At 32.5% G+C, this 13,718-nt stretch overlaps 1 protein-coding gene across 1 annotated transcript in view; it reads right to left on the reverse strand.

Annotated features, from left to right (window-relative positions):
- Nucleotides 1-11,194: 11,194 nt before the first annotated feature.
- The window catches only part of LOC110992753 (retinal homeobox protein Rx1-like), a 29,371-nt gene continuing 26,847 nt past the window's right edge, over nt 11,195-13,718 (reverse strand). The window contains exons 3-4 of the mRNA XM_045629033.1: nt 12,268-12,430; nt 11,195-11,730 (exon numbers count right to left, since the gene is read on the reverse strand). Coding sequence (XP_045484989.1) covers nt 11,561-11,730; nt 12,268-12,430 — 333 coding nt within the window. The 3' untranslated portion in view covers nt 11,195-11,560. The remainder of the gene's footprint in view (nt 11,731-12,267; nt 12,431-13,718) is intronic.

Below are 13,718 nucleotides of genomic sequence, written 5' to 3' on the forward strand. Positions count from 1 at the left end.
GACACTGCTGGGTAGTTTCTTCCACTTCATTACTTACAACGCCATTACTTACCACACCCTGTACTCGTAATGTAATAAGCAGTGATAAGTGGTTGTAGTGTCGCTAGTCCTCGTTGCCTGCAAACGAGCTTTGAAACAATGGAAATATTCAGCGAATTGCTAATATACCGCTGTCTAGTTTAAGAGCTGCACACAAAATTAACCTTTTTTATTTAATATTATAAAGTAAAAAAAAAACAATATTATAATAAGGATTACATTAACGAAGTAAATACCTCCTCCAAATTACTAAATTTGTCTCTCATCTTCTCTATTATTTTACCCAGCTTTCTCTTTATTTAATTTTCCCAGGTTTGTGGCGGGCGTCCTGTATGTTTTCTTTCCACTGGGTTGTTTCAAGTAAGGGTCTTTCTGTCCATCTGGCCATCAAAAACGGCGAAAATTTTGCCGGCATTTTCACTTTAACATTTTTAAGTGTGTTGCAACGATTTTTATTTTTGTCAGGCTCGTATAACTCTGTTTTTGCATTACCTGAGAGAAAATAGGTGGGTAGGTAAATCCATATTAAATTTGTTGTTGCTTTACTATGTCTAATAATCAAATTTCAATAAATTAAAAATTATAAATGAAATTAATATAAACTAAAACTATATTAACTAACTTCAGCCTAAAACATATGGTTTTTATTTCTTTATGAGTCAACCAGCCATGATGATAGGTACGATTACTATGTACAAATCCATAACGCCTAATAATGATCTTGAAATAGAGTTTAAATTATAAATTATATTATAAGCATTTGAAATAATGCAATAATTTAAAAGTATTTGACTGTCTTTTTGGTATAAAGACTGTCTTATTGATAAAAATTTGCATATTCTAAAGAAAATCCATTCAATTGTAGTATTTTGATAAGATTCATAAAATTAAAATAGATAGTAATTTAGAAATAGACATTAAAATATTGAACTAGCTCCGTGCCAGTCAGACCGCGACTATTTGCTCGCTACGATATTAGACAAGTTGTCGACGCCTCATTTATAGCTAACTAAACTATAATATTAATAATGATTAACCTCCCAAGGGGCTGTGTAGGAGCGGGAGGGCAGATAAAAGAGCATTGTTGGAATGGATCAAAGCTTAAATGAATTTAATTGTCGCGGCGTCGATAAGGTCTCGTTTCGCTTGCGCGCACCACGTCGCTTTGGGAACCGTCGGACCGCGAACGCGCTCTCGCTTTTTATTAATATCGCCCTTAACAGCTTTGAATGCGATCGCTACAATGATCTATGCTCTTTTGATATTCCGATATCAGTTTGATATTGTGTCAAAATGGATTGTGTCGAGTTAATTATAAATTGTGTTATAATGTGTTTTGTTCGGGGGATCTTTTGAAGTGCAGGACGGTTATATCAGAATTTCATTACTGAATACTCAATTTTTGATTGTAAATTTCTTTACTAGCGGTTCCCTGTGATTGGTTTGCCTTTCCATTGAAATATTTATCCAGGATTAAATGTCTATGGTGTTAAGAGAGAAATTAAACTGGAGCCTCTGTACCTAAATTATATTCTTCATGTATTAATCCCATTGATTGTTACATCAATTATTAATAATATTGAACAACTGACTATATATTAAATAGTCCTATAACCTGTTAAAAATATATTTATGAAGCAGCTAACAAATAACAAAACATTTTTTTTAAGTCAAAGATAACCTTCGCAGACATTTTCTAAAAGACAGAAAGTCCTGATTTACTTTTGCTTGAAAAGAATTGGTAAAAAATATTTAGGTTTTTAATTTGATTGGCTTCGTATGTTTTACCTAACACAAATCCCTGTTTATTCCATGACCATCGGCATATATCGAATTTGCACGACTAGTCATTAATTATTATACAAATATTTGTAAGTACTCATAGATCTTTCTAATAGTAAAAGATTTTTTAAATCTGTTTAATAGTTTATGTATATATGAATAATAGAAAAATGTTAACTCGGTCACATTCCATAATATCGTTGTAACGAGAGCTCAGTCTTGTACAATAATAGATTTACATTCAACCTACGCCACCTACTTCATATTCTCACTGAAATTGTTGAAACGGTTCTAATACATTTTAAATGGAACCAAGAAAAAGCTTGTTGCAATTTGATTGAAAACTTACAACAACTACTAAATACAAAGTTAAACACGAAATTCAACAATTTTAATAAGAAAATAAAATATATTGCTGTGGTTAATTGTGGTGCAATTTAATTTAACGACCTCCATCGTGACACTGAAAACTGATAACCCTATCAATGAACGAGACGAATTTTATGTCTACCCCTGGGAATTCTACTTAACAATTTAAGAGATTAACAGGTACATAATCCTTGTTACAAATAGTTGAGTTAAAGCTTTTCTTTCAACAATACTGAAAAGGGTACTCAAAAAAGCGATTACATTATTACATCATGGAATTATAGAGTTTTTGTATTCAAAACACTTTGCTGGGCGTTTGCTAAATACCCAAAGTAGTTTTAAGAATAAATGTCACATGTAATACAGTCACAAATATCTTGCATTTATTATTTTCTTTATATGCAAGATCAGCCCGGCCTAAATCAGTATGTATATACGTAGAGTATGTACAGTATATATTTATTATGCATATTGAAAATTTGTACTAAGGGTCAAGAATTGTGTACATATACAGCTCTTAAAATATCTTTATGCAAAATTTTACCTATTAATAACTGCACACTAGGTATATAATAATATGATTTATTTTAATTACAAAAGAGATTGTATCATTATACATATTCCATTATATACAATGGAGAGGAGTAATTGCAATTATTATGTTTTTTTCCTTCAAACTAAAACGCAATGTTATGAACAGTAGAAATAATAAAAAAAATAGTTTTTTTACGTACTTCATGCAAATTGATTGCATGTCAATTATACATGTTTTATATAACATTATTTAGGAATTATTGATCAATTACAGATCTATCATTTTGATATTTTCTCCCCTGGTCCATATATAAATTCCTACGATCATTTCACTCCTGCTCTCTTGGGTTTTCCTTACACACAGTTACTTACCTCCTCTTTTTTACACAGACTGTAGCAAAGTACAGTAGAGAAGTCTAGAAGTCATACATGAATCCTACTTGGTACTTAAGTTACTATTTCGTCCAGAAAAGAACATTTATTTTGTACAAATATACTTGCTCTCAAAAACTGAAATCTTTTACTTTTACTTTCCTTCACTTACAATGACTATATTTAAAGTAACAAAATATTACAAGCAAAAAGTAACCATTATCACAATAATTAATATGTGATGTATTTTTTAGACTCCATTCATTCAGTAGCCAGAAAAGTCTAAAGACAATAAAAAATACAATAGTAATCCTTTTGTGAACAGTGAGTCTTGTATTAGTTCAAATCCCTCGTTAGGGTACAATTGGTGAGTACTTGCGATGTATTTGGATAACTACTTTATTGAAAGGGTCTTACATGCACGAATAAGTAGGGTTTTATTTTTTAACTAGGGATACGATCTGCTACGGAAAATAATGTTACTAGGTATTACTCTCATAGCAGCTATTGAAGTGCTTTTGATGGAAAAGGATATTGTTTTTATAAAACAGAGTAATTAGTTTAGTTTTATTATAGGTATGGTACTACGCTTAGAATATAACTGAATATAATATAATATAGACCATATTTCAATTTAAAAAAAATATCAGTTTTATGTACATTTTCAGGAAATTTTATATGTAAGGAAAACCGCGCTAGCACTCTCTTTGTGGCATTCTGTCATTTCTGGCATAGAACCTGAAATAGAAGATGTTTACGCATCGCCTTTTGACAGTTACAGTGTTATTTTATCATATTGTATCACTGAGTTCAGTTTTTGAGAGCAAGTAACCTCCACATACAATTTAAACATTTATAACGTTCATTGTAATACATTTACATTTTAAGTAAATCGGAGTTAAGGTACAGAAAAATAAAGTGGCATATTCTGGAGGAGGCCGCTCTTCCTCTCTCCTTAAGAAAGGTTCCTCCACCAGACTGAGCAACACAATAGGCGGTGGTAGGGCCCAATGGCTAGTTGAAAACTTGTATCTATCATATATCTTGTATATATTATATCTTGTATGTAATTGGGTTGTATATAGCTTTGTTAATATTAACGTAATGCGTTTTTACTAACAATTAGACCTATAATCTAATTGAATAGATTGGGTTTAAATGAGCGATGGAGGGAGTTTGGAGGGGGGGTGAGGTTGCAGAATTTAATATTGTCGGCGGCGGGTTAAGGCGACGTGTAAATAAAACTCACCGAGACCGCTCCCGAGAGAGTTAAGGCGAAGCTTATAAAGTTAGTTTAAAACAAAATGTGCCAAAATGTATGGGAATGGCCTTATCGGTATTTTCAAGTTGCATTTTAAATTATTAAAAAAAATATTTGACAAATACGGCTATTGATTTTCATTGTATATCTTTGTATTTTAATATATGAGAGCAGTGTAAATGTCCTACTAACCGGTAGCCATTAACCGTAACCTTATAATTTCTTAATTTTGTGTTCTCGTTTTCACTTTAAATATTTTTTTGCCTATTTTGCTTTTTTGTTTTAAGAAAAGTCAATTTTAGGGTCAATAACGACTTTAGTTTTAATTTATTAATTTATATAAGAATTCAAATTAATATGCCACAAGTCGTGGCATCCACTATTTCGTGGATTTAACATTTTTTAAATATATTTATTAAGGGTAGCATAAAGCATAATATGCCGTAAGTAATTTAAATTAAAAACTTTTAAAAAACGCGTGGCACTTGGCCTTAAGCGTATGTCTGCGGATATTTTTACAAACGTTATTACTGGCGGCGCGCTCGCCCGGCCCGGAGCGGTGCGGGAGGAGGGAGGGATAGCTTAGCTTTCTTTATTAAATTTTCGTTTGGGGTCGTCGCATTAGCAGTCTGTGGACTCTATACGATACAATGCCCGACACGATTACATGTTAATTTATTTTTTATGAGAACGATTTAAATGTATTACATATTAATCTATTATATACTTTGCTAGAAACATTATATATATGTCTTATGATTTTTTTGAAGTTAGCAAAGGAGTTGGAGGAAGCAAAGCAGGGTTTAGAAAATATAAAATATACGGAGCCTAAGAATTGTTTTCTTTTGTCTTAATTATTGTTGAATTGTGTCATTTGATTATCGTCTACGAAATACGTATAAAATTCTAGTAAAACACTTGTAGTGACATCTAGCTAAAGATTTGCGAAGAATATTTAGTTTTGTTAAATTTAGAACTCAGTTATTATTTAGAATACCGCCACCTAGCGAAATTAGTAAACAACAATTTAAGACATACTATCACAATTTATGCTACTTTTTCTATTTAACACTTGAGAGCGCTTGAATAAATGTGTGATTTAATGTATAATAATCATATTTTTTAATCATTGTCATTAATGATAACAAATAACATGGAAAGAGAAAAAAAAACAGGAATAAATATTGTTTCAAAATTAAATAAGAGAATCATTTAATAGAACTATACCCGAATAGGCTTACTGCTAAATTAAAACTCAAATTGATATTAGAAGTCCAATTTTGGTTGATTAAGATATAAAAAATATGCTTGTTTGTTTTTACGTTTTACGTAAAACTTAATTATTACAAACTTCGAAATTCCTTTTATTAGTCTTCAAAGCGTGTGTTATGTAAAATTGGTTCTACGGGATCGTTTCGGACGTTTTTACGAGTTTTTAGTGGCTTTGACTTGCAAATTGTATTTTTGTGTCCTACACCCTTTATCCCAATTTCCGACCCTAAGAGCCTAAGGGCAAACTAATTAGAAAACATCCGAAAGGTAGGTAAATTATGTGGCCAATTGGAGAACTAAATTTAAATTAGGTACTTATTCCTATTGAGATTTTTATCTTAATTTAAAGTTGAAATAAGTAAACAATATTTTTTTAACTTTATTACGGGTTTATTAGCGCACAGATAAATTGTCCTATTCGACCATAGATGGCGCTTTTGTAACTAAAATAATCATAATAAAGAACTGTATTTATAATTGAGATAGATTCTTTTAATAGATTTTTCTTATATACATATGATACTAATTATATAATAATTACTTAGAGGGAATCATAGTTTCTGATAGTTACCACAAAAATACAGAATGCTGCTTAGTTAGAACTAAAAGTTAAGTAAAAAAATTTAAATCCAGGATAGAGTTGTGGAATACGAAACAAAATAGCCACACATAATTAGGCAATGACGAAGACAATGATGGATAACGACGAAAGTCTAATATTTTCTAATCTAATATAAGTCTAATATTTAACTTTTTGTATAATGGGCATGTTTATTAAAATTAACTTAATGAGTGCGGTAAGTTAGAAGTGTACAAATGTATTAACAATTAACTGTAAGGAGCAGGCAGTGCTAACGAGCGACTGCCGTGACCAACCCTATCATAGCGACTGTCAAACGCAAACGTACACTACGTAGAGCCGCATAACGTTCACGGGACCGGCGAATTTACATTTTTTAATTTTTAAAGATTTTGGTAACGTCGCGTTGCTGAATAAAGCAATCGCTTATCACGCATAAATTAGCTTCTCGTAGTGTAAACATTCTTCGAACAATTTTTTACAATTTCCAGTAGAGACCGTGCCAAGACTATGATTAAACATTTTAAAAGGTGTCTGGTCGAAAGTACCTACTTGAAAGTTTGTGCTTCTCTGGGACATATAATATGCCATTGAGTGATTATGGCGTTTGAATAATAAAATATATGACGTTGACTCTTAGGCCAATTATAATTGTTTAAGGTGGAACTGTAATTAGTTGATTTGTTTAATTTTCGATGCAAATCTCGTCATTATAATGCTCTACTCCCTCGACTGTATAATTTGATCATTATGACAACTGGCGCTTCAGTCTCTACTATAACGCGCTTAATGAACTACAAAAATTATGTTCATTTATTTAAATTGTAAAAGCAGAATGAAGCTATAAAAAATTGTTCTTTATAATTACTGAATGGGTAGGTAGACGTGACTTCCATAGTGGGTAAAAGTCGGAGGTCGGCAAAATTATAATAAGTTAGTAAACCCAGTTGATTACTTAGTCACATTAAAGTACAAATCAGTAAATCAAACCCAGATTTGAGTCTCCATTACTTACGTACATACTTCAAAAATATATTCAGGATCAATAATGAAATCGAATCGTGATTTTAATTAAGCCTTTTTGAACCTTGACTGAACTGATAAAACATTGAAAACAAATAATCAGTGCGGCTCGTCTCGGGTGGGGGGTAGTGGAGTGAGGGGTGTAGTGGGAGGAGGGGGAGGCAGTCCAATAACATGTTAATGCGGCGTTTGCGCGCTAATCGAGTGCGACGACGCGGACTATTCATTTTGTTACGGGCGCGGTATGGAAGGCTCACATGGAGGCATCAATATTTAATATTGAACACAGCGGGTAAAAAATGAAAATGCAAATTTGCTATTCATAATTTGTAGGCCAACATAAGGAGTTCTTACAGAATGAAGAATAATAGTTTAATAGTATAGGGTTAAGGAATAACACAAGTACATTTAGGATCCAATCGTAATAACTACGAAACTAATAATTGTATGAAAGTAAAATGACTTATTCTAATATAACTTTGTTTTATAAGCAGTCTTACAGATTATAATGAAAGGCTATTTTTTATAATAATAATTTGTGTAATCGAAAAAAAATATGGAACTGGAATTTATCAGTTTTTGTTTCACTAACACTGATACAATTACCCTAATCATTGGGTAATCTTACATTACTCTGATTTGGTATATTTTTTGTCTATTTTCACACTTATTTTCCCACTATCAGGCTCACACACGCCACGCCGATCCAATGACTCAAAAATCCCAAATTACACATGGGATTCTAATGAATACTAAAATATAGAAAATACCAAAGATCTGGCGAAGGCTACATTACATTTATGTCTAGCCATATTCTGGTTCTGTGCTCGCCTACGTACTTCCCCGTCACATGCTCCCTGGTTACTTGCATATTAGCCCACACACTCAATGCGCAAGTAAAAATAATGCTTATATAAAACTGGATATAGACTAGGTACTAGTAATAATAATGGTAGTGTATACAAAAAAAAATCGACTCGAAATGTATTCGTCCTGCGTCGTAAGCCTTTCAAACGACGAGCACCTACACCTTTTTGCTATTAAATCGTGACGAAATAACCATGGAAAATACAGATTTAAGAACAAAAAGTAATGCAGGTAAATGTAATTAAATGCCGTTGAGGCGTATTATTGAACCAAGAAAGGAACTTAATAAAATTATAGAGCCTCCATGTAACCCTATCTTTTCATCGAACACAAACATACACCGAGAGAGAAAAACACAATAATTGAGTGCAATTCGGTTTATTTATTAAAGTGTAGTCTGTGAAGTGTCTCTTCTACACTTTTTAGATGTTTAATGTAATACAAAGTAGCCTTAGAGTTTATATTAAGATAAAAAGGTGGTAAAGCAATCGTTTAATGCGTTCTTTATTTCAACCCCAACGTTCAGTTGGGTTAGTCGGATGTTGCTTAATATATTTGTAGACAAAAGGACTTATAGCGTCTCAGTTTTGCACATGCACACTGTTACTCACACAAAAACACACATAGCACACACATTCACATGCGCACATACACACACAAACACGCATGCATAGAATAAGTTCATAGCAATTCTATGAGAGTCTATGAGAATTTGTATAAATAAGGGAAGTATCGAGTCAACCCAAACACAAGTGTACTTGTACTTGTGTGACTACTTATAGTCAGAGACAGTCGGAGGCTGTCTCATACTCATGTATTAATGTAAAATTTGAGAAACAATAAACATTTTTATTATTATTTATTATAGTTTTGTGCTCTTCTCTTCCATAACCACAGGTCTGGAAGTAAAACCACTGTTCTTAAATATGACTCACTTATCCAATATCACATATGAAAATCGTGTTTAGCGCTAAGTACCTACCGACTGTATCTTACCCTCAAACACGAGAGTTGAGATCTAAAGTCTTGTGTTATGACGAACTGGACGATCTTATGTTTAAAGCTTGTTTAAAGTTCATGTTCAGAATATGAAGATTCAAAAAAAAGATTTCAACAGCCCGTCTTAACCGTGGACTTCTAATGGGAATTTGCTGCATTTGGTTAAGAACTGGTGGCAATTTGACGGAGTGGAAGTTATAGTCTAAAAAAAAAACAAAAACAAGATTTTAAGAAAATCGGTGTTTGTAGACAGTTTCATGGCATGGAAATTTCGCAAGGCATCTTCAAATCATCGAACCGGGTATCGACGCCTTCATCATCAACTTACACACTACGAAAAAGTCAAGGGTCTGGCGAGACCAAGGAAATAGAGTGGCGCTGCTCTAATAAGCTTCTTTTGGTTATTTATGGTAGTGCGATTCAGTTTAATATTTTGAATTTTTGCCATATCATAAACCGAATTGTTATGTAACTCTCCATCTGCTTCCCTGGAGATGCCAAAAGTTGTTGAGTACCTTAAGCAATTGATAGAGTTCTTAAAAAAGAGAAATGGCAAATTTTGTGTTTTTCCCGCGATCAACCTCAAAATTTTAAACTTGAGATTCATAACTGAGAGCCTATTTCATAGATATAGACATAGCATTTATTGTAAACAAAAACACCCACACATAAACACACAAAACAATAATCGAAGAGAAAAAATGAAATAAAAGATATAATGAGAGATATGTATATATTTTTCCTTTTCCCATTCGATTCGTCTCAAGCATGTAATGTGTGTGTACTGTGGCTGTATTTGGCCCTAGCATTATGCTGAGGAGCAAAATGTTCCACAGCCCTGGTCATTCAAATCACGAAACATACCAATTAAAAAGTAAGGTTTATATAAGTTCATAAGATTTTATTTAAGGGTTAAAGAAATAATAAAAAAAAGTGTATGAAAGAACACATTTATTTATCTCTTATTGCGTATTATCCTATATTTATATTACATAACCTTAATTTACGGAATCGCTACATTTTATCAATTATTGGCAATTTTAAGTTCGAGTAGCTGTGGTAAAATAAATGTAAACGTTTTAAATAAGTAAATCTCAATCGTTACTTTACTATTTACAGTTACTACTAATATATTCTTAATTAAGTACATAAAAGTTAAATAATTTTCTTTAAATAAAATTGGTAGAGAACATAAATTGTTTAACAAAGTTGTGATTACAATTGTTTTTTAAGAATTTTGTTGTTAAAATAGCGATTGTGATTGCTGAAGTGTAGAATCTGTTTTAAATTTATATAAGAGTTACAAGACAATAACTAATTATTAGTGATAAAGTGTATACGTTTTAAATTAAAATACAAAAAACAGTCATGTATTTAGCTTGCGCGTGAATTAAATAATTTTTTAGTTTCGTTTCGAATCGTAATCACAACTCGTCATATATTTAAAGGAAATAATATTCCATTTCTAATAGCTCTACTTTATCTAATTTATTTAAAAAATATGGCATTTTATTAATAAATAAAGACATATGTTATTTACAATATTTACAATGTTATATAAACCGTTTTCTTTAGAGACATAACGGTACTAACAGTGGTACAATAAAAGGTAATGAATATTTAGGCCATTTACAAACAATTAAATAAAATCCCCATAAACACAATTGGAAAACGAAGGTTTTTATCGTCCAATACCTTAATTCAGCCGTCAACTGATAGTTATTTAATATTATTTTCAATAACCTTAGATGAAACTGACATCACTGTGTAAGGTCGTTAGAAGAAAAATATATTATAAGCCGATTCGATTCACCTTTAAGAACCGTGTTTCTGAGACACAACTATCAAAAAAAAAAAATATTCTACAGTTTAACGACCCATAGTGACGACCAATGCCCTGTTATCAAATGTTCTATTCTTTACAATATAGCATTGCTTTTACCACACAAGTTTTACACAATAACTCCCTAACCATCTTTATAAATTAATTCATGATATATTAAGAAAGCTTAATTGTATTTATACTATTTGTTTTACGACTTAAAGAAACTGTTTTGTCTCAAAAGAAAACCAAATTAACAAAACCAAAATTAACTCAAATGATCACATATAAACAAATAAATTAACCTATATTGGTTGAAATACCGTGACTATTAACACTGACAACTCAATTAAACTAGCAGAGAAGATCACTATTGTAGCATACACTACCGATTGTATACAGTATTTACAATATCATAAGAATAATTTCAGTTGTTTAACATAATTGTTCACAGTTTTTTTCTTTGTCAATTCATCAATACATTTTAGATCCAGCCAAAGCAATACAAAGAAAGACGAAAAAGCTCCACAGATAATAAATAGTCATCATGCTCAAAAATAAAGCGATCTTTGCCAAAGATTCGGGAAATAAAATATCAAATCACATAGGTTTTAGAAATGTTCAGCATTCACTCGTATCACTAAACCATTTGTAGGCCTTTACTAAGGCTTTCTACGTGTTCCTTGGCCTTCATTCTCAGCGCTGCGATGGAGGATGATCGCGGGTCGGCTGGGGCGGGTGGCGCAGGGACGGATGGCGCTGGTGGAGTTAGGTAGCTTGGGTACCCTGATGGTGGATGACTCAAGAAACCTGGAATGAAATATATAATTAGACACTCGCACTTTTCTGTACTAAATTCGACTGGAGAGGTTCTCTTCTTTCTTTGCACGCATTTTTTCCAAAACTCATCGATAACCAGATTGCAAATTCTGATAAACGAGATAGATATCAATACGTATAGCTGCTTCTAACACACTTTGAAATCAACCATTCCTTAGTATTTTATAATTTATGAATCGATGTTCTCTTCGTGTTTGTTATGTTTGCTGTTTGTTAAAACTGATTGTTACATTAAATATTGTATTTTATTATTTATTTTTTTCTTTAACAATGTGTGCAAAACATTAGCAAGCATTTATAAGTATAAATACCGTGTATGGTACACGGAAAGTATGTATTAAACAATTAATGTATATGTATTTTTCTTAGTTTAATAAATGCATTGATATGACTTGAATCTTATAACATCTGATCTATGGTTGGAAGCCCTTTGACAGGTAATAACAGGTACACCTGGCGTCAAGGCAAGGCTACAATGGAAAAGTACTAAAAGAACACAATATGTACCGGGTAGAGCAGTAAGCAAGGGTGGGGCGAGCCAAGGATCAACAGGCAAGCCAAGGGCAGACAGACGGGGTACCGGTGCACAGCCGTATTCTGACAATCCGAGGCGAGCGGCCTCCATTTTCTCCTGCCGACGCCACTTTGCTCGACGATTCTGGAACCACACCTGAAATGCATAGGACACTTATAAGCAACATTTTTTTAACTAGTGATTAAAACGTAAGAAAAAGGTATCAAGAAAAGTCTAAGAGAGTAAAAGTATTATCAAGGACATTTTGTGACTTCTTACAAAAGTTTCAATGTACTTATTTGAAATGTCTTTATATGTATATGAAATCAAATCAAATCAAAAATCATGTGTGTGTGTCATTTATGTAGGTAACATAATGTACACTTATGAACGTCAAAAAAAGAAATATACATTAAATGCTTCTAATTTTACATTTACTGCCAGATCTCAAATCAAGGGCGGTGAACGGAAGAGAAGAACTGGCAATAAACTCTCCGGCACTCTTTTTGATCGCCAAGTTTTCTTTTACACAACGCCCAAAGACACCGATAAACCACAATTTAAATCACAAACTTTACCAACAATAAAAAGCAAATTAATGAGGTGAGTCGTTGGAAATTGATGTGCCATCTATTTGCCCATTATACTATAAAACTTTACCCTCAACCGTAAAACTACAGTTTCGTTCACAATAAATCAGCCGCCAAACACGTCCCTAAACCATATCAGACTAGACATAACAAAACTTTGAACTCAATCATATAAATGTCCTGTTTTCGTATACTTATTTTGCACGTTATACACCAATAAATATCTACTTTATCTCTAAGACTATAGGGTTTAAATTAAATAAGTGGCGTTAAGGTATAAATTTGGTGTCGAATTGTAGTGTCAAATGATATATTCATGGCGTGACTTCTACGATTTGTGCAGAGAACGTTACACGACTCTTGATCGCATTTCTGCCAAACGTATTAAACTTGGTTAAACGTTACATCGATTTTGAATTGACGTTTAAAATACGCTTACGCGACTAAAAGCCAAGACGATGCCTATATTTTAATAGAAAAGAACGGATAACAAGGCTTAGTAGTATCACCTCGACGTCCACCGTTCCACAACTGCGCGTTTTTCTAGGAAGTTTTTGCCGCGCAATACCACTTTGTGGAACCAGCTGCCGACTGAAATATTTGCGAACCAATTCGACTTAGGGTCCTTCAAGAAAAGAGCGTACTAATTCTTAAAAGACCGGCAACGCACTCGCGAGCCCTGTTCTATAAAAAAGAAACACGCTGATACCACCATACTTTCATAGTAATTAGCAAAAGTAATTAACATAGACTAGTTTCTTCCCTCTTCTAGTAACATTCAGAAGATTCACAAACGACTTGTAATTGATAATGGCATTTAATTCAATCCGTATCATAGAGTATGAAAGTTTGTC

Source organism: Pieris rapae, chromosome 7, assembly GCF_905147795.1.
Source record: "Pieris rapae chromosome 7, ilPieRapa1.1, whole genome shotgun sequence".
Lineage (NCBI taxonomy): Eukaryota > Metazoa > Arthropoda > Insecta > Lepidoptera > Pieridae > Pieris > Pieris rapae.